This window comes from Triticum aestivum, chromosome 6A, assembly GCF_018294505.1.
Source record: "Triticum aestivum cultivar Chinese Spring chromosome 6A, IWGSC CS RefSeq v2.1, whole genome shotgun sequence".
NCBI classification, from domain to species: Eukaryota; Viridiplantae; Streptophyta; class Magnoliopsida; order Poales; family Poaceae; genus Triticum; species Triticum aestivum.
In genome coordinates, this window is record NC_057809.1 from 620,186,209 (window position 1) to 620,207,609 (window position 21,401).

A 21,401-nucleotide genomic window follows, 5' to 3' on the forward strand; every position below is an offset into this window, starting at 1 on the left:
AGTTCCTTACCTCCCCTCGTAGTTGAGGGATAAATTGTTGTTTTTGTATCTTTCGAGTTCTTCATAATGATAAGCAGATATAAATCTCAAGTGACTCAAAGAATAGAACTATGCTCCCCGGCAACGGCGCCAGAAAATAGTCTTGATAACCCACAAGTATAGGGGATCGCAACAGTTTTCGAGGGTAGAGTATTCAACCCAAATTTATTGATTCGACACAAGGGGAGCCAAAGAATATTATCAAGTATTAGCAGCCGAGTTGTCAATTCAACCACACCTGAAAACTTAATATTTGCAGCAAAGTGTTTAGTAGCAAAGTAATATGATAGTAGTGGTAACGTTGGTAAAAGGTAACGGTAGCAAAAGTAATTTTTTTGTGTTTTGTAGTGATGATAACAATAGCAACGGAAAAGTAAATAAGCGAAGAACAATATATGGAAAGCTCGTAGGCAATGGATCGGTGATGGAGAATTATGCCGGATGCGGTTCATCATGTAACAGTCATAACCTAGGGTGACACAGAACTAGCTCCAGTTCATCAATGTAATATAGGCATGTATTCCGAATATAGTCATACGTGCTTATGGAAAATAACTTGCATGCCATCTTTTGTCCTACCCTCCCATGGCAGCGGGGTCCTATTGGAAACTATGGGATATTAAGGCCTCCTTTTAATAGAGTACCGGACCAAAGCATTAACACATAGTGAATACATGAACTCCTCAAACTACGGTCATCACCGGTAAGTATCCCGATTATTGTCACTTCAGGGTTAACGGATCATAACACATAATAGGTGACTATAGACTTGCAAGATAGGATCAAGAAATCTCATATATTGATGAAAACATAATAGGTTCAGATCTGAAATCATGGCACTAGAGTCCTAGTGACAAGCATTAAGCATAGCAAAGTCATAGCAACATCAATCTCAGAACATAGTGGATACTAGGGATCAAACCCTAACAAAACTAACTCGATTACATGATAAATCTCATTCAACCCATCACCGTTTAGCAAGCCTAGGATGGAATTACTCACGCGCGGCGGTGAGCATCATGAAATTGGTGATGGATGATGGTTGATGATGATGATGGCGATGGATTCCCCTCTCCGAAGCCCCGAACGGACTCCAGATCAGCCCTCCCGAGAGAGTTTAGGGCTTGGCGGCGGCTCCGCATCGTAAAACGCGATGAATCCTTCTCCCTGATTTTTTCCCCGAGAGTGAATATATGGAGTCAGGGTTGAGGTCGGTGGAGTGTCACGGGGCCCACGAGGCAAGGGGGCAGGGCGCGCCCCACCCTCGTGGACAGGTGGAGGCCCCCCGACGTGGATCTTTCTTCCAGTATTTTTTATATCTTTCAAAATAATTCTCCATTGATTTTCAGGTCATTCCGAGAATTTTTATTTCTGCACAAAAATAACACCATGGCAATTCTGCTGAAAACAACAGCAGTCCGGGTTAATTCCATTCAAATCATGCAAGTTAGAGTCCAAAACAAGTGCAAAAGTGTTTGGAAAAGCTAGATCTATTTGTTCTTGTTTGTCCACTTGCTTTGATGAATCCCATCGCTTCTTGGTTAATTAGTTCATCTCCTCCTTGTTTTCGTATCCCATAAATCAATCTGGTACGGCTGGGTATTTTTAGGAGATTCTCTTGGTGAGTGTGTGTGGATACGGGCTACCTGAAGCTGGAATTGGTCTGACAACTAGCGTTGCAGTTTCAGATAATTGGCTTGGATTCAGTCTTGCTTAGTTGGTGGTTTTCAGAAAATTTGAGCGCCCCTGAGATAGATGGTCTGCAACTGGAAGCAAAAAGAAAAGGGCATTTGGAAACATCTTCAGGGCATCGAAAAAGCGGCATATCTGCTGTTAGAGAGCTAGGTGTTCTCCTTTCCTGCTACCTGAAAGCCTACATCGAAAAAGCGTCATATCTGCTAGCCGAGCAATCCGTTCGCTATTAATATTATGTTCTGAATGTACACATGTGCATCACAATTTTTTTTTTGAAAAATCTTTAAGTTTAACAATTCAACTGAAGCGAGAAATTTCCATAAGCAAGTTTCATCTTCTCCTCGGTACTACTAGCTTTTTCTGAATCTGGACACGACATGACGACGCACCAAAATATAATCAGATCAAATTTGGTATTTGCATTGCATGACAAGTTCGTTTGAGTGATATTTCATCGGAAAAAAAGATCGTATATTTATCCATGCTTCTCATTCGTGCATAACAAGTTTCTTTCATAGATAGATAGGCACATATATATATATATATATATATATTTAGCCAAACGGTGGTATGGTACTACATATGATTATCAGCAACTGTTGGGGACAAAACCGATCTTCTCCGCAGCAACGTTGTATATCACCTCGGTCGACCGCTGCTGCGTATTGCCGATGATGGAGAACGGCGTCGACTCTGGCCGGGGCATGAACGCGAGGCAGCCGATGGTCGGCTGTGGGAATGTCAAGATCCCGTAGAAGTTGAGGTCAAAAACCGCGCCATCCCTGAATATGAGTGACACCGCCGGTATTAAGATTCCACTCTGGCCGCCAAAGTCATAGCACGTGTCGAGGTTTTCTTGCGGCGGCGCTGTTTTGCTCCCCTGCATGGTGAACTTGAACCGGTCGCGAAGCGCGGTGTATGCCTGCCCCGGTAGATGTGTAAGGATCGTGCCGGAGTCCAAGATGGTGCCGGTGCTCGTGAATATTGAGGGTGGCACCGGGAGGATATAACCACCGATGTTGATGGAGACGAGCTCGACGAAGTACAATGACGGGTAGCTAGACTTCTGTATCATCGCCGTATATTGCACTTGGCCGGTGACCGGCGTCGAGCCGATGCTGAGGTACCCAGCCGTGCTGTTGTCAGACGGCAGACAGTAGGAGAAGGTGCCGTCGAACGAACGATCCGCCTGTGAAGACAGTGAGAGTTGGCCACGGCCAAGGCCGAGCAGCCCGTCGACATAGCCGAACTTACCCAGGTTTCGCTGGCCGCATCCGAACGGGAAGCCGGAGAGCTTGGTTGAGGAAGTGACCGTCAACGTGTCCTGGGAGAGGACGCCGGATGTACTCCATTTGGACGAGCCGTCGACATAATCCATGGAGTATAGGCAGGTGGTGTCGTTGCACTTGCTGCCGGTGTGTGAGCACAGCGGTTGGCCGCATTGCACGGCGGCGTAGGTGGTGGATTTGGTGGGGTCAAAGACAGGGTCATGCTGCGGATGGCAGTAGCCGGAGCACGGCTTGCACTGGATCCATGACATGTCACTGCCGGTGTCAAACATCACGGAAGATGGCTGAGCCGGCGTTCCGAAGCCGACAACGACGATGAACTCGGGCGAGTCGAGGAAATCCCCTGAGCGGTCCGGGATGGCAACGGATGGCGCCTCTGCTGGTGCTGGAATGGGCGGTGCGGCTTGTTGCACGGGGACGAGTGACCTCTGGAGTAGGGTGCTCAGCCGGGCTCTGTCGTGGATGTCGCGCCTCGTCCGCTCTCCACAATATGGCGGGCAGAAGCAGGAATACTGATGGATAAGGAGCTTGTTGCCGGAACTCGCGTCTGTTTGTCATTTGCATGTAGTAGTTGAGAGACACAGGTTAATCAAGGAGCATGACACATATATATAGTAGCATAGAATTTATTATAGTACGGTATCATAATATGATACTCAACCCTCTTTTTCTTCATTTAATTGTACGTCACCTCACCAAAATTATCTAGTTGATATAAATGATACGAGTTATGATACTTTCACTACGACCGACTTAGGATAGACGTATATGACTCGAAATCATTATCTGCTGTTTAGAACTACGTTTTTAGTACTTAATTGCGACAGGTTCGGAGAGCATGCATAACTCATCATTGCTTACACCAAAATTTCTGGCGGGCTGTAATCCGTACCGGGGGACGTTAAGGGAGGGCAGTCGACGTGAGCCTTGTCGAGGCTGACGGAGAGGTAGCGGGGCGAAGCAGCCAGGGAAACGCCACAGAGAAGAAGAAGGACGAGCAGACACAAGATGGACCTTTCGGACGCCATTGCATGCGCGAATGGACTTCTGTACGGTAGCTACTGAATACTTTGGGTCCGGCTGGTTTGGGTCTCATCTTTAAATAGGCGTACGCGAATTATCAGCTCCAACAGGGATGGCGAGGCTTGCAAGGCTGCACTTTGGATGCCAGCGTCAGCTGGGCGGGAGTTTGCATGGCTGGGAGATTAAAAATGTGTGTGTCTCTCCAAGAACAGCACGATGCAAACGATGTGTGGGAGTTTGCCGCGGTGCTGCACGAAAGGTCGGACCTTTTTGTTTCCTTGTTTCTAAGGCAGCAGTGTCTAATGTAATAAGATGCTTAATATAAACTGGATTTCAAGTTATACCACCTTAATGTAATTATGGAATCCATTAAAAAGCTTTTTTATTGAAGAATATCTTGTCCTAAAATGCATGCACTTATTAAGGTTTCTTACTTTAACCACTTATAATTATATATTACTCCCTCTGTCCCCAAAACAGCTTCGTATTAATTTTTAGGAAAAAAAAAACCCGGGAATGAGTGTACTTGACCACTTGTGCCTTTCTTGTGGCGGATGTGAGCTTACTAGAATTACCAACTTGTGGTGTTGGCTTCAGTTTGTACTTTTGCTCCGTCTCGTCAATTTTCCACCAAGTGTACTTGGCCATTTGTGCTTCTTCTATCTTAGTTCAGTGTCTCTCCAATGTTTCAGTGAGCAAAAAGCAAGAGAATGTTTCTGCCCTCCCGCTCGTCATTGTTATTTTTTTTTGAAGGAAAGAAGGGCTTGCCCCTTCCAATTTTCATGAAGGGAAACCAACATAAAGAGTTACATCAACCAGTTTCTCAAAAGTAGTACGCACCACTACTACAACTATAAGAAATAGAAAGGGAAACACGTATAACATTCCAGGTGCAATTTTCTCCACCCCTAAACCAAGTGAAACTGCACCAAAACCAAGTGAACAGCCAACATAGCTAAACATGTCACTGCAGAACTAGGCCAAACGCTAGGGGAACCCCACAAAAGCAACAGCTACTACTACTAAGCTACCACCAGACGAGACTGGAGAAAAGAAACTTCAACCAAGACAACTTCTGACTCCCAACCTTGGGACGTTATATCTCCACCCCCACGAAGCTTTATAAACTTCACTTGCTACTCGCTCTAGTAGCTTTGATCCCAGCTCCAGCGTCTTTTTGTTTTGATCTTTTATTTGCAGAATAGACCAAGCCACAATCCAATATGTCATCATTTGTATCAAACTCATAGGATCATTGTAAATTTTACTGTAAAAAATAACACCATTTCTACATTTCCATAAAGTCCATAACATAGCTGCCAAGCCAATCCAAACTAGTTTCTGATCTTTCTTGTTAAAGGTTCTGATCCATCTCCCAAAACAATCATCATCAGATGTTGGGATGGATCTCAAATCAAAAGCATATTTCAACAAGCTCCATAGTAATGAAGCAGTAGAACAGGAAAAGAACATATGATTAATAGTTTCATATTTACCACAGAATACACCTTCTTTACGGTCTTTCCAACCTTTTTTGAACAAGGAATCTTTTGTTAAGATACTTTTTTCGTTACCAGCCATAGGAACACTCTAATTTTAGCGGGACCTTGACTTTCCATAGTAACATATGTGGGAATTTGCACTTTTCAGTGATCAACTCCCTGTATAAGGATTCAACTGAATTTTTTTATCTCCAGTTTGAGTCCTTTCAACTTCATCTCTACCTTCCCCATCCCAATATCCTCACATCTAAGTTTAAGGCATTTCCATAGTTCCCAAGTCTCCCCATGTAGGGTTCTTCTAAATCTAAATCCTCGCCATCCTTTTTTTAATAGCCTCGGCCATAGTTATATCATGGTCAAAGCTCAAATTATATAGCCTAAGATAATCATCTTTCGAAGATGATCATCTACCCATATGTCCTCCCAAAATCTGGTATTTTTTCCATCTCCTAATTGTTTCTTGTCATATCTATGAAAAATATCTTTAACTTTTTTTAGGCTAGCCCAAAATTGGGAGACTCTAGGTCTTTTTTGGGTGTTAGAAATATATCCATCCAATACATATTTATCCCCCACCGCAGACTGCCATAAGCCTTCTTTGGTTTGCATCTTCCAAAACTATTTACATATTTATCCCCCACCGCAGACTGCCATAAGCCTTCTTTGGTTTGCATCTTCCAAAACTATTTAACCAACAAAGCTTTATTCATAATGTCTAGATTAAGAATCCCCAACCCACCCAGATCTTTTGGTAGACAACATTCAGACCACTTAACTAGATGATATTTTTCTTATCTTCATCTTCTTGCCATGTCAGTCTTGCTCTATATAGATCACCTTTTTTTTCTTATTCCTACTGACATAGGATAGAAGGACATCATGAAGAGAGGAAAGTTCGTTAGAAAAGACTGCACCAAAGTAATCCTCCCTGTGATGTATCCTAATAATCTTCCTTGCCGACAACTACATCTTTTTTCAATTTTCTCCACCACCCCATTCAAGTGTTTGTTTCTTATCCTAGTATTAGAAATAGGTATCCCAAGATATTTCATAGGCATCTCACCCATTTTGCATGTAAAGATTTCATGATAAATCTCTTTTTTTCTCAACAGCTTCTCCAAATAGAAGAAGCTCACTTTTATGAAAATTAATTGTCAAACCTGACATCTCTTCAAATGCACAAAGTATGAATTTTATTTTTTTGGCACTTCCCAAATCATCTTGTAGCAGGAAAATGGTATCATCAGCATATTGTAACATATTTATACCCTTAGTCATATCATTCCCTAGCAGCCCTTTAACTAGATCATGCTCCCTAGCATTATTTAATATGATAGCAAGGGCATCAGTTGCCAAGTCTAATAAGAAGGGAGACATAGCATCATCCTGCCTCAGACCTTTGAAAGTTCTAAAATAAGGTCCAATGTTATCATTAAGTCTGACACCCACATATCCCCCTCTCATTGTCATCATCACCTAGCAGTCACACCATTTATCAGGAAGGCCTTTTAACTTTGGCATTTTGATCACAAATGACCATTTGATTTTGTCATATGCCTTTTCAAAATCCACCTTAAAGATCAAAGCACATTGTTTTTTGTGTGTATTGTGTTGAGAGCTTCATGCAAAATTACAACCCCTTCCATGATGTACCTCCCTTTAATGAATGCTGTTTGAGTAGGGGATATGACTGGATAGACACATCTACCCAATCTATTCATGAGAACTTTTGTTATTATTTTGAAACTAACATTCAATAAACTAATGGGTCTAAACTTCTGGATTTGTTTAGCATCATTGGTTTTGGGGGACCAGAGTAATGAGCACATAGTTTAGTATGGAAATATCTAAATTCCCTTTGGTAATTTCATCCATTAAACTTTTTAAATCCCATTTGACTAGATCCCAAAAGTCCCGATAGAAATCAGCAGGATATCCATCAGGACCAGGACTTTTATTCCTCTTCATGCCAAAAACCACTTCCTTAATTTCCTCCAGGGTAAATGGTTGAGTAATTTTTTCCAACTCCTCTGCAGATTTTTTTAGATTATTCTCATTTACAGACATATTGGAAACATCATGTTGTCCAAACAATTTTTCGTAATTTTTTGTGATATAATCCATCAACTATTCCCACCATGGCTTAGGACCACAATTTCCTTGTAGTTGGAGGAAGATGGCACCTCTCACACAAAATGATGTAACGAGTATCAAAATAAGAAGAATAAGCATGATGGTATCGACGATATGTTTATGTTTGTTGGTGATATGTGATATTTTAGTACCATGCATATGTTGAACTTACTACCCAATCTCGTTGTGGCACATTTGCAAACGGTACAAGTTATAATCCACAAGGTTCTATAAATATGCACACCTAATGATACACTAGAAATTAGTAATAAGATATTTGTTGGACATTATTATGTAGAAACCTCTAAAATGATATTTAGTGAAACTAAATTATACATGATCATATGGACATACATACAACAATGTATGTGTCCACTAATATATTTTGCGGCACCGCTGCAAAAATACTTCAAAGATAACTTTTGTTGCATCCCTTAATTTAAATTTTGCATAAACAAAATGATTAATGATATAAATTAGAACTGATAAGTAAGAGTATTTATACTATACGAAGTAAATTATGTGTTTAACTATGCCAACTAAATAAAAAAATATACTCATAAATATTGTAGTACGATAAAAAAATATATAAGTTTGGTATAAAACTATGTAATACATGTTGTCAAAAGTTGATGTTATTGTGAAAAGACACATGACTAAAAGAATTGTCTTCTTAGATGAAGTAAACGACGGAAGCAGATCTCTTAATTTTTCATTATATTTCTCAATTACACTGACACAAATATTGTCAATGGACTTGGCTAGGCTTGCCTTTAAAGAAAACAAAGTTATAATTCAATGGAGATTGTCTGGACTTGCCTAGCTAGCTATTCAGATAAAATTCAAACATGCCTACCTCTGATGCAGATCGAGACCTAATATTAACCAGGTTGTAGTTTTATGACCGAGACAAACATAGAAAACTGACATAAATGGGAAGAAGATTAAGCGAGAAGTTATCAACCCACCACCCGACGAAAAGGTGCCCTATTGAGGAGCGGCCCGATGTCCTTTTGGTACTTGCGAATCTTCCGCATCGTCCCTTCCCCATACGGAACCGAGACACCCTTTTCTCTCTTCTTCTCTGGCTACGGCTACAACTAGGACTCTGTCTCCGGCAGCACTATTCGCAATGACAGTGGCTACGTCTCAAGGCGCATGAACCGGGGCCGCAATATCTCCACTGTCCCCGTAGTATTTCTCGTGTGAGCCATAGTGTAGAGGAGGTGGCAAGAATGGGTGGATGAGTTTGATTTGAGATTTTTTTCCCTTCTGCAATGGAGTTGAGCAAATATAATCACGGGATAAGAGTGGCTGGGTGAGTTTGATTTGGATAGCTCGGGCTTCAATAATGCTACATCTACAAAGATCTACAACCATTTTACTTAAGGGAAACACTTTGTATCTGAAAGTCTGACACAGGAAAATCATCAGACCAATGCGGTGTCATTAATTCTTGTTTCATCCTATGGCTTAGAGCTTCCACTGAATTCCAATCCAACCTCCTATTTTTCATGCGCCCACGACTCTATAATCAAACATCCTCGTGGATTAAATTTAGCATATATTCCATGTGGCAAGGCTAGTACTTTTTTATGGAAAAAAATCTTGCTGGGATGAATCTGAGCCACTGGTTAATTAACTATTACTGGGGAGATCATTCAAGGTTGTAATAAGTTGGACAGTCGTAACACAGTAACCACTTAGATGCCTATCCATCATTGATCTATCATGTTCGTGCTGGGACGAATCTAGGCCGTTGGTTACTTGAATCCCGGAGTGTCATTTTCAAGAGTGCACTTTGCTCCGTCAATGTGCTTCACTTCAGTAGTGGACTAGTGCTCGGTGCTCACAGACCTCAAAGAGGAAAAGCCCGAGAGAGCAGATCCTTCCCATTCCCGGCGAGGCGACAATGACACCACTGGAGAAGAGGACGTCCTCGACAGCCGATGACCGCAGCGGAATTAGCTTAACATGTCATAGTTCCGGTTAACATGCCATTTGCCTCGTATTTCCTAGTCAGCTTAGTACTTCTCCGTCCCAAAATTCTTGTCTTAGATTTTCCTAAATACGGATGTATCTAATATTAAAACATGACTTGATACATCCGTATTTAGACAAATGTAAGACAAGAATTTTGGGACGGAGAAAGTAGCTTACAATTTCTTTTTCATTGCATGCGGAGTTTGTCATCAGCAGCACATCATGCAGAGGCCGAACAAACTTTCTGCCGTCTCTTTCCTCGGACGCCATTCCTTTTCTGGAACCGAGGTTGGACTGGCCTCCCAGATGGCTTGCTTCGCTCCATTGTTGCTCAGCTGGGACCCTTCCGAGACCTTTTTGGCTTCGCTGCAACATGCCCCTCTTGGCGCGTTGCCTGCTCCTCATACCCGTCCAAATCCATGTGCACTACAAGAAATATGTCAACTAGTGACCTTCTATCAGTGACCCTGGAAGAATTGGTCATAGATCTATGACCATCTGAGACCAATTGGTCAAAAGCTGTTCGGGGGGCTCCAAACCCTAAACCATTGTGACCATTTTGGTCAGAAAGGTCATAATTTCCTTACATGAAATGGTCACAAAGCAAACAGTGCTGGTTCGCTACCTTACTTCTAGTTGTTAACGACCAATATAGATGATCATAGCCTTGTAGATTGTGGTGGGTTGTGATGACTAGGCGCCATCTCATCAGTTTTGCCTATGTGTCATGTCCATGTGTCAATTTTTGCCCTAGGTTGTGAAGCAACCTATATTTTTGTTATTTCAAAAATTCCCAAAAAAATCTCATAAATTGTTTGGATCATATCTTCATCAAATATGTCAAAAACCTTCCTTTCCTAGTTCAAAAATAACTCAACAATATTCATTTTCCTATTCTGTTCAAAGCAGCACTTTGTGAAGGAAGTGTTATTTATATATTCTTGATTTCCCTAAAAATTTGTGAAGACGGTCTTCTTAGTAACTGATCATCCTCAGCCAAAACTCACGCCCATTAGCCATGTGCATTTCCCGTACCGCAAATCAAACACTTGCCTGCTTATTCATGTTTGAGCATCGATCGGTCTCCTCGTGAGAATCTTATGTTATAATTTTCTTCCTAGCATCTACCTGGGGAGTGAACAACCCACTAGACATGCCTAGGCCGCCCAGAACACATGGAAACACCATGGTCACGCGGTGACCACGCGGCGGGCATGCGAGCTTATGCGCTCTAGAGTTGGGGCCCTCAGCCACCGTCCAAACCTCGATGTCTCGCCATCAAACCATGTATTTCTGATTAAATAGATACTTATTTACCTAGAAATGATTTTTGGAAAAAATAAAGAGCAAAATATGAGGCACCTACAGTTCAAATTTGACCCGCTTCCAACTGAATTAGCGGGAATTTGTCCTTTTCACCAGAGGTGGATCAAAACTTTTGACACCCAACCATTTTGTCAATTGTACATTAAATATGGCCTATTTTTTATAAAATTGATGAGGTCCAATTTTGCAACAAATATATGGTAGGTCCTTCAAAAAAAACTCATTTCAGGCACTCGAAAAATGGAAAATGGTTTTTTTGTCCAAATAAAATGAAAAATTCCTTAGGCAACATTGTTTGCCATTCCAATATGCACCATTGTGCACAATATAAGATCATTTGAACAAACTATGCCATGAATGCGGCCATAAGATTGATCATTTGGCTTGAAAGCCATGAATCTTCACGCTTGATAGCTCATTTCTGAGAACACTTTTTTAAAATAATTACCGTATTACAAGTTTATTATTTTTCCTGGAAACTTGGTCACATATAATGACACAATGCGAAGGTTTTCCAATTTTTTGATTTTTTTGAATTTTTTATGCCCATTTCAAAATGCGGTCAAAACGGAGGGAATGACCGTTCCTATCTAGTGGTTGAATCTTGGAATTTTTTTGGTGTTTCTCTGATTAAATAGATACTTATGTACCTGGAAATGATTTTTGGAAAAAATAAATAGCAAACTATGAGGCACCTGCAGTTCAAATTTGACCCGCTTCCAACTGAATCAGCGGGGATTTGTCTTTTTCACCAAAGGTGGATCAAAGCTTTTGACACCCAACCATTTTGTCAATTCTGCATTAAATATGTCCTAGTATTTTAGAAAAATGATTTGGTCCAATTTTGCAACAATTATTTGGTAGGTCCTTCAAAAAAAACTCATTTCGGGCACTCGGAAAATGGAAAATGAATTTTCCGTGCAAAGAAAATGAAAACTCCCTTAGGCAACATTGTTTGGAATTCCAAGATGCACCCTTGTGCACAATATGAGATCATTTGAACAAACTATGCCATGAATGTGGCCATAAGATTGATCATTTGGCTTGAAAGCCATGAATCTTCACGCATGATAGCTCATTTCTGAGAACACTTTTTTAAAATAATTGCCGTATTACAAGCTTATTATTTTTTTTGGTATCTTGGTCACATGTAATGACACAATGCGAAGGTTTTCCATTTTTTTAAAATTTTTTATGGCCGTTTCAAAATGCGGTCAAAACGGCGGGAATGACTGTTCCTATCTAGTAGTTGAATCTTGGAATTTTTTGGGTGTTTCTCTAATGAAATAACTACTTATGTACCTAGAAATGATTTTTGGAAAAAATCATGAGCAAACTATGAGGGGGTTGCAGTTCAAATTTAACCCGCTTCCTACTGAATCAACAAGAATTTTTTTAAATGACAAAAAATAGCTAGTAGGATCGGAAATGCATACAAATTGGTTATCACCCATAAAATGTGGTCTAAATTACGTGAAAATTTTAGTGATGCCATTTTGCAAAATAGTTTTGGCAGCTGCTTCACAAAATACCCTGTTTTTAGGTCTAAGAAATAATTTTAAATACCTCATATTTCGAACCAATCAGGAGGCAGCCCAATTATCACCCCCACTGTACTCGATCTGAGCCGTCCACACCCTCCCGCAGTCCCTCAATCCAGCACCTCTCCCTTGTTCCCTCAGTCACGGGCACACCCTTCCCCCTTAGTCTCTTGATCCAGATCCAGATCCAGATCCAATTCCGCTGCCTCCCTCACCGACCGCCGGCGCCTCCTTCGCCGATCGCCGTCGCCGACCCCCGAGCCCCAACCCTTCGCTCCCTCTTCTCCCATGGCCTCACCTCCTACCCGGACCCTCCCCTCGAGGTCGTCTGGTTCTTCTCCGTGCTCCCCGTGGCTAGGGTTTCGGGGGCGGCGCTCACCACTTCAACACCGCCGGCGACCACAACCACAACCACAACCACGGCCTCCACCTCCACTCCCTAGACAGAGATCCACTCGATTCCTCTCCAATCCCGCTGGCTGGAGATCCACTCGAGCTCCCCCATGATTCATCTCCAATCCCGCCGCCGTCCCCGGCTCCTCACCACAAGCTCCAGCAAGCCCGCCTTCCCCGCGCCCCTCGGCAGCGGCCGGCGCGCCCTGCGGCTCGCGAGGCGACGAGCTCCGCAGCGCCTCCGACGACTGCGCCCGGAGGCCGCTGCCGTCCTCCCCGACAAGGCCGCTGCCGTCCTGGCGGCGTGCCTAGGCCCCGCGGCGGCGGACCAGCCCGGGTGGGTGCCCCTCGTCCCCACTTGTTTTCCCCCTCCGATCCAATCGATCCGCAGGAGGCTGTAGCTGACCCCCTCTCTCACCTCGCCTTATGGATGCAGATCCGTCGAGGGATACACCATCGCCGGTTAGGGAGCAGGATCTGGCGCTAGGGTTCAAGGTCAACGCCAAGGGCACTGCTGCTGCACGCCTTCATCAGCGTCAACACCTTCAGTGAGACTGGTGCTGGGAAGCATGTCCCCCGTGCTGTTTTCGTTGATCTTGAGCTCACTGTGATTGATGAGGTGAGGACTGGCACTTCTTCACTGAGACTGGTGCCGGGAAGCATGTACTACTTGTTGCAGCGTTACCCTTCTAAGTTTACCGGGCTCGATAAGGCATTAAGTGTCTTTAAGATTGCTGTTAGGACAATACTGCAATTCAGGTTGTGAGCATATCACTTATTCCTGAGAAGAATGGTAGTATTTGCTTTAAGCAGAGTAGAAAAATGTTCAGCGTTAATTTGTTGTGTATATACGAGTAGCTCAAAACTTGTTGCCAAAAATAGAATAACTCATGTCTTGCTTGAACTAGACAAGGAAGACCCATTGATCTTTCCTTGAGATAGATTGTCTTTGTCGCGTAAGGACTATAGAAAATTTGGATTAAGACATGGCAAAGCTACAGGATATAGAGTACTGTTTTATTTGGTCTAAAATAAATACACGAACAAACTTTTTCACATATGTAATTTGTATGTACCGCCTCATAAACCATTTATGTTTCATAGAATGGATGGTCCATCGTGTGGAAGCATCACGCGGCATTGTAGTCATCGATGAAGGACTTATGATGGTGTCCAATGACTCGACAATATGAAAAATTAATCTATTTTGTAGCTGGTATTGATTGCTGGTTAGAGAGGAACGACTACAATGGTTGTCTACAAGATGTTTTTAGTTCATATTTCCTGGTTGATGGATTCAAACCTGTGCAACAACATAAGTTTGATGTGCTCTGTGATCATGTATGCAGGACGAGCAGTACCTGGGGAAGATGAAGCAGCCGCACCTGGACAACATCCAGTTCCAGAAGTAGGTGCAGCTGCAGGTGATCAGACGTGTGGTCTGACTGGCGCGTGTGATCTGACTGGGTTGCGTTGGTGTGTGGTTGCAGGACAAGGTGGTGAACCCGCTGTTCTAGAAGAGGCCGAAGCAGTTCGGCATCGGTGGCGCCCTGCTGCCAAAGAAGGACCTCCACCGGTTCGTCAAGTGGGCCAAGGTCGTGCGCATCCAGCGCCAGCGCCGCATCCTCAAATAGCACCTCAAGGTGCCCCCGGCGCTCCATGAGTTCACCCACACCCTCGACAAGAACCTCGGTATATATGAAACTTGCCTGTTCATTCATCGCTGGACTCGGAATCCACAATGCCCGAGGTCGTTTAGTTGCTGTGATGTATTATTTTGACTTGTGGGTATGCAATAGCTAAGTGAGCGAGTATTAACTTGGCCAAGATAATGAAAAGAGTTGATGGATGTGTTTTAAGATTCCTGTTGGTAGATACATTGGGAGCTTCCTCTTGTGTGATAAGGGCAATGCATGTTGTTGTCCTACATACCTACTACTATATTTACACAGGAGAGATAGCTAGATTTTCCAACTAAGAAGTGATAATAAAAATGTGGTTGTTTTAACCTAGAGGTTAATAAAACACTTTGATAGTTCTGTGCCCAAGCATGATGGTCTGTTGATGATGGTTTGTTGATGATGCATGCATGCACCAGTGCATTTTTGGGTGCAACTGATCCTTGAACATATGTCACATGCCAAGTGCAGTGCTAAATCTTCTTTAGAGTACACTGTCACTGAGAAAACAAAGACTAAAAGTAGCTTGCTCAGCTAGTGCCACTTTCAGCAACTTTTTGTTGATCTTGCTGAATCCATTAGTTATTGGTGCAACTAGAAATGAAAATTTTCTCAATTCGTCCCGAATACTTATGTTGCGGATGCTTGCATGGCTAAAACTAGTACTGTAGTTTGATTTCAGCTGTCATTGTCCATAGTCTGAAAATGTGTCCAATACTAGATATGAAGTAGAGTATAATTTTTCGCCTGCACTTAGAAATAGTAATAGAGAAATCAGAAATACACACAAGCCCCAAATATGGAGCAGATGAGACTAACCACCCAGTAGACAATAGCCAGTATCTGCAATTCGTTAGATTATCCAGCAAGAACAGGAAACAAATTATTCTGAAGGTACAATGTGGTTGGAATGTGTGGTGTTGAAATGTGTTTCTCTTTAACATGACTGGGTCTTCCCATCACACGTCCACCCCCCAAAAGCATTTCCATTTCAGTCCCACTGTTCTCCTTGATTCTCTTTATTTACACGAATCATGCATCTGTCTCGCCTGTTCTGACTGTACAACCTTTCGCAGAGGCCACAGTTGCCCAGGTTCTACTACAAGAAGAGGTCTGCAGTCCACAACAGAACTGGCAAGGATGATAGCAGCCCCAAGATCCAACCGCCCAGCTCGCCCGTGAGCAGACAGAGCCTGTCAACCTCTGCCATCCCCACCTATCATGCTGGTGAGTGAGCAACAGACCATCATAATGTCTCCAAACACTTTGGAGTTGGGTATGCATGAGGTCTCCTTTTACTTACTCCGTACTCGAAGATGGAACAAAATCTTGCTTGTTCAGTATGGTCCAGCCTAGCATGTATATATACCCAGTAGTTTGTGTTCTTGATATCTACATGTAGCGTCACGAGGAATAAACCTGCTGATGTCATATGTCGTCCTATGGAAGTCACCAGACTTTTTTTATCAACACTAATTTCAGATAGATAGGTGCTGCTTACCATACCTAAGAGTGTAGCATGCTGTGAAGGGATACTCCAAAGTAGAAAATTAAAATATGTTAGTAAAATCAGTATGCATCCCTAGTGATGCTTTATCTTGTTATTTTTGTCTGAGTGTTGTGCTGTAGCATCACTGACTAGTATGTTTTTTTTCAAGGTCTATACAAGTGCCATCTATGTCTGGCAACATAAGCCTCTTGTCATGTCATGTATCTATTATCACGTTAGATGTTTTATTAAGTAAGTGTTGTATTTCTTGAAAGCGTCGATGTACTGATGCGAACACTGCTTGTGTAGTTATGACTAATCAGTTTTCCCCTCTCTTATATAGGAGTTCCTAGGTCGAAGAAATTCGAAGAAGCTCGAAGCCCCTGTCAGCGACTTGCTTTATATGTTATTGAACTTGTAATGCATAATTTTCTTGGAATTTTGATGTAAGGCTGATCTTGGGAATTGGGTGTATATTTACTTGCTATACTTGTTATTCAAATGCTGGTTGTACTTGTTATACAAATGCTTGGAATTTAAATTTGTGCTAAATGTATACATAGTACTGAAAGAGGCCTTGGCCCAAACGCTACTGGACCTTAAAAAGGCCACTGACCAAACATAGTTGAACTCAGTTTCAGCAAATACCAGTATATTAATTCTTGAAAATAAATAAAATGAACTATAAAAAGGCTGAGTTATGAAATTTAAAAGGAGAGCAAAAAAGGCCGAGGCTACAAAAAATGAATTGATTGTAATAGGCTATGTCCCAGAAATTAAAAGCCCGAATAGTTGGGCCTGGCCCATATAGCTGACTGAAATTAATAAAGAAGAACATATAAAAGGCCGAATTGTTGGGCTCGGCCCATGTAGAAAACCGAATTGGACCTGGCTGAATCTTGTGCCACATCAGCTTGCCACGCTGAATGCCTACGTGGCCTGGGGGGTTGCTAGTGACCAAAACGCCACAGTAGACATATTTTGGTCATAAACGTCGTGAGAAGGTCGTGAATGTCGTGAATGTCAGTTTACGATGGCCAGCTTTTGATCTTCTATTTTTGGTCACAAAAAGGTCGCAAATGAAAAATAGTGACCTTTCAGTGACCAATAGTCAAGGTCACAAGTTGACATATTTCTTGTAGTGGTGCTGCACTAAATTCCCACCTCTCCTCATCCAACCCCATGTTCGTGTACAAGGTCCTCTTCTTCCTGCTACCAATGGTTGCCATCAGCTATACATATGTGTGGTTATCTATCCAGCCACCCCAAACATCTCCCCTTACTGCTAGATTCCTAAAGAAATCACGGAGAACAAGATGACATTTAGGCTCCTCCTATGGTAATGTCATCTACTTCTCCTACGGATATTGTCACATCATTGATGGGTTCACCCGTGCCGAGGTATCAACTCCACATCTCCCATCCAATGACAAATGTAGCTCATACTTCTTGAAGGGCACTCTAACAGCCCCCCTTGCATCACCCAACGCACATCTTGTACCTAGCTAGTCCTCCCTGTTTGATCTGCGTGTTGAAAACGACTCTTAGTCCGAACACCAGCCTCCTTATCAGTACTTCATCCGTTTCATAGTGCATATAGATTTTTTGAAAAATCAAACCTTACAAACTTTGACCAAGTTTGTGGAGAACAATATTTACAAACATATATCATTAGATTCATCATAGATGTAGTTTCATACTATATATTTTTGGTATTGTAGATATAATCAGTCTTCTCTATAAATTTGGTTAAAGATTGCAAAGTACTTTTTAGAAAATCTATACGCACTAAATTATATCGAATGGAGAGAGTATCTAATAGAACATTTTATGGAATTTTATGGTCACTTCATTGTCTCCGATAGCGATGGAAGATCCTACGCTCTGCAGCTGATCCATCAGCAGCTGATCCATCAGCTTGGTCTGCAGCAGATAAAAACCAAGCCTGGGGAAGGAAGGCCGGTAGGAGGAAGGCTGGTGGTTTGTGGTGACATGCTTTTCATGCTCAGTTCAAACAAGCTCCACCGCCTCAACATGGGAACTGAGCCCGCGACTTGGATGGCCGTGGAGAAGCTGGACAATTGGGCACTCTTTAAGGGTCCAGGAGCAAAAAGCAGGCCGCATTCTTGCATGAGCTTGGAACTATGGGGAGGGAGGAGCAGCATCGTGCACTCTGCTCGTCCATCTCGACCTTGGGCTCTCTATGGGTTGTGTGGCATGCTGGATCCCAACTTAGGAAGCACACTAGCGAAAGCGTCAATTTGCCGTTCTGGTTGTACCCAAGCATGTTCTACTCGGATGCCCAACGATGATGCATGCTTGCCAGCCAACAAAATGCAGCTTGCCGCAGCACCAGCTTTGGGGGGAAGCAGAGTGTCGTGATAACAGACACTAACTCTGTTGGGTTGCTTGAAGGAGGCTTTCTCTTTCTAGAGGAAAACCCACATCTGATAAGATTATGGTTCACTCGAAGATTTGATGTTTTTCCATGCTATTTAGTATCATTTCAATTTACACACCATCATGCCAAAACCTGTAGATATGTGTTGCCAAACCACCATAACAATATAGTTACTAGGTTTCACGAGAACCAGGGCACAACCTAAATATGTCGAAAACTGAAGAGACAGAAAAACCAAGCCTCGGAACCCAAACAAAAACAGCACAATACTCCCATCTTCGCCTAGCTCTAAGCTTTGGGGATGTAGTATTAACCCAAAAGACAACTTCATCTTGACTTTGCATGAGAAATATCCTGGATGTCTTTTTTTTCGCAATTTTGTTTTATTTTGCAAAATAGTAACAGTCCAAGAATGTACAAGATGTAAGCTCATGCATCAGATGAATTTTCGGTTGTTTTCTTGACGATATGTTATGTCAAAACTCGGGCAAGCCTGATATATGAAAGGAAATTCAGAAACGCAACAAAAACTTGTGGACATGCGCTAAATTCAGTAACGCGCCTTAAAGTTGTGGACATGCGGCGGATTTGCATTGGCATACTACAAGTCTACAAGCAAATGGAAATCAATCAATCAAACAAACAGTACTTGTTAGTATATCAGTAACCTTCTCAAATTAAAGCAGCATAACCCAATGGTTGCTTCGTGATTTAGTCTTTCCAGAAAATGAATCAGAGGAGAATAAAGAACAACATGCCATGCCAGCACGAATCTGGAAGAAAGATATCCGATAGCAAAGATTACGGAACAGGTCTTATACGAAATAGAGTACAAATAGATATTTGTTTTACAGCTTTGTGGAAAATGCAAAATTCAGTGGAAACGAAACATGGTACAACCTCACACATACATATGATGATCTGTCCAGTGCAAATCATCATCAACGAGGACTTGGTTGAATTGACAACCACAAGAAGCAAGCAATTATTCGAGACGACTGCATGCATAGTAAATACCGTTGGAAATGTAGACTTGTTTCAAAAGATAGATGCGTGCACCCCAATCCAATTTGGCAACACATGTACCTGTCAATTGACACAACAAGTAAACCCACATGAGTATATATAAATGTGGGGGAAGACGTGATAAAAGGATAAACATAGATACTCACTTGGTCAAATTACAGAGGTCTAGTGCTGTCCCGATATCGATATCTAGTGCCGGTGGCGTCACGCGTATTGCGTGTCTTGATAAAACCATTTGATGTGTATACCATCATAAGTGCAACGATGGTCATGAGCTCGCCACCGTTTGTCAGGTTTTTGGCATGAGATTTCTCATTGCAGTTGTAGGCCGTGTAGCATAGCATCTCCACCCACACTTCAAACATCATCTTGAGAATGTCAACAGCAGCCACACCTCCTTCTTCTGTGTTCAGCAGCTGTGCCGCAAGCTTACATCCTCGGTCAAGTGTGCTGTTGATCGAAGGCCGAGCAGTTCCTGGGACCCCTGTATTATTGACTGGTGGTTGAGCAGTTCCTCGGACCCCTGTATTATTGATTGGCAGTCGAGCAGTGCCTCCTCTCCGAGAAACACTACTATTTCTCCGACCCCATGTAATGCCCCCATCACCATTTGGTTGAATTGGAGATCCTCGGATCAAAGCATCCTTCTGTTCCAATATGGCACCGAGCAGGTCATGGGCGAAGAGGCCTTTGCTCAGTTGAGTGTTGCAGTCATAGCACAACTGGACATACCTCTGACGAGTAACAGGGTAAGGCGGCATGTAGGGCCGGGTGACCAGCAGAAAAAACAAGTAATTGCAGAGGGCTTCTGTTCCCTCAAGAAGTTTCCGCATTTTTCTAGTCACGCTAGAATCATTTCGCTTGATCCAGTCAAGGTAGACAGCAGTGGCGATGTGCCACACGAGGATGCCCTCATCCAGATCCAATCTCACGCTCCATTTCAGCTCCAACCATAAGGAGCGGCTGTGTCTCCTTATTAGGGCATTCCTGCCCCGTGATTCCTGGATGTCAACCTGCCTGGCGTCAACAGTTCCAGTATCACCAAATAACGGAACAACCTGTCCAGCTTCTGTTGTCGACACTAGTTTCGACACCTTGAGAATGATACTTGTTGGGACACGAGTGGACCATGAGTAGAATGTTGAATCCCACAGGTCCTCCAGTCCCATCCTTTTTGCGATTCTGCTGCCTATTCTGTGCTTGGTATTCTGGGACACCACAAACAAGTTGTGTTGGCGCATGCGGCCCGACCAGCCCGACCAGTAGATTTCTTTACTTCCTCCAATTTTCCTGACTAAATTGAAGAAGACCAGTTCAGCCTTCTGAACAAACCTGCCAGCAGTGCGGCTGTCCACATGGAGAACATGAACCTCAGCACTGAAAGGGCCTCCAGGACAACTGCACCAATGAGCAAAACTTTGGTCACATTGACATCTGCCCTTCTGTAAACATCTTGGTCTTTCAATGCATAGAACACCTGGAGTGCGGCCACAGTGAAAGGCAGCGAGATGAGACGGACGATGAAGCCGGACCAGGTGTGCACCACCGCAGCCTTGGTGTACAAGAGGTCGTACATCATTGTGAGCTGCATCTCAGCCACCTTCAACATGAAGTTTGCTTCATAACTTTTCTCATTGCCAATTTTCACATAAGATGTCGGTCCCTCAAACATTTTCTTAGGGATGTCCAACAGTGAGTGAGCCATGTCTAGCACTTTGACTTCTGGTAGTGTATACTCAGGGTAGTCTGCAGGAACACCACTTGCCTGTTCACCGCCAAAATCCATGTAGCCACTGATGGATAGGCTGCTACTCGCACAACTATTGGCACCAATGAGCGCCCATACTCTTTCCCCGTACTTGAGAACCCCAACCACAGACAT

The 21,401-nt window shown here is 42.9% G+C and overlaps 1 protein-coding gene and 1 long non-coding RNA gene across 3 annotated transcripts; one reads left to right on the forward strand and one right to left on the reverse strand.

Moving 5' to 3' along the window:
* Positions 1-2,323: 2,323 nt before the first annotated feature.
* On the reverse strand, positions 2,324-4,303 carry LOC123131475 (aspartyl protease family protein At5g10770-like). The gene is made up of 2 exons (XM_044551146.1): positions 3,916-4,303; positions 2,324-3,570 (listed from the first exon to the last, which is right to left on the reverse strand). Exons 1-2 carry the CDS (start codon positions 4,049-4,051, stop codon positions 2,324-2,326), a joined length of 1,383 nt encoding a protein of 460 aa, XP_044407081.1. The 5' UTR covers positions 4,052-4,303.
* An 8,342-nt stretch (positions 4,304-12,645) lies between these two features.
* Positions 12,646-16,632, forward strand: LOC123129205 (uncharacterized). Of its 2 annotated transcripts, XR_006463637.1 has the most exons (7): positions 12,646-13,261; positions 13,361-13,543; positions 14,274-14,332; positions 14,415-14,616; positions 15,680-15,830; positions 16,262-16,344; positions 16,436-16,632. It is a non-coding gene; the product is annotated as an uncharacterized lncRNA (long non-coding RNA). The 2 variants fall into 2 exon arrangements; XR_006463636.1 differs by lacking the exon at positions 16,262-16,344 and having other exon boundaries at positions 12,652-13,261.
* The last annotated feature ends 4,769 nt before the right edge of the window (positions 16,633-21,401 follow it).

Bases quoted from the DNA above. Each gene is read 5' to 3' on its own strand.
- LOC123131475 (XM_044551146.1), bottom strand. From the start codon at position 4,051: ATGGCGTCCGAAAGGTCCATCTTGTGTCTGCTCGTCCTTCTTCTTCTC. The intron at 3,571-3,915 runs GTACGGATTACA...AATGACAAACAG, and splicing joins CCCTCCCTTAACGTCCCCCG to ACGCGAGTTCCGGCAACAAG.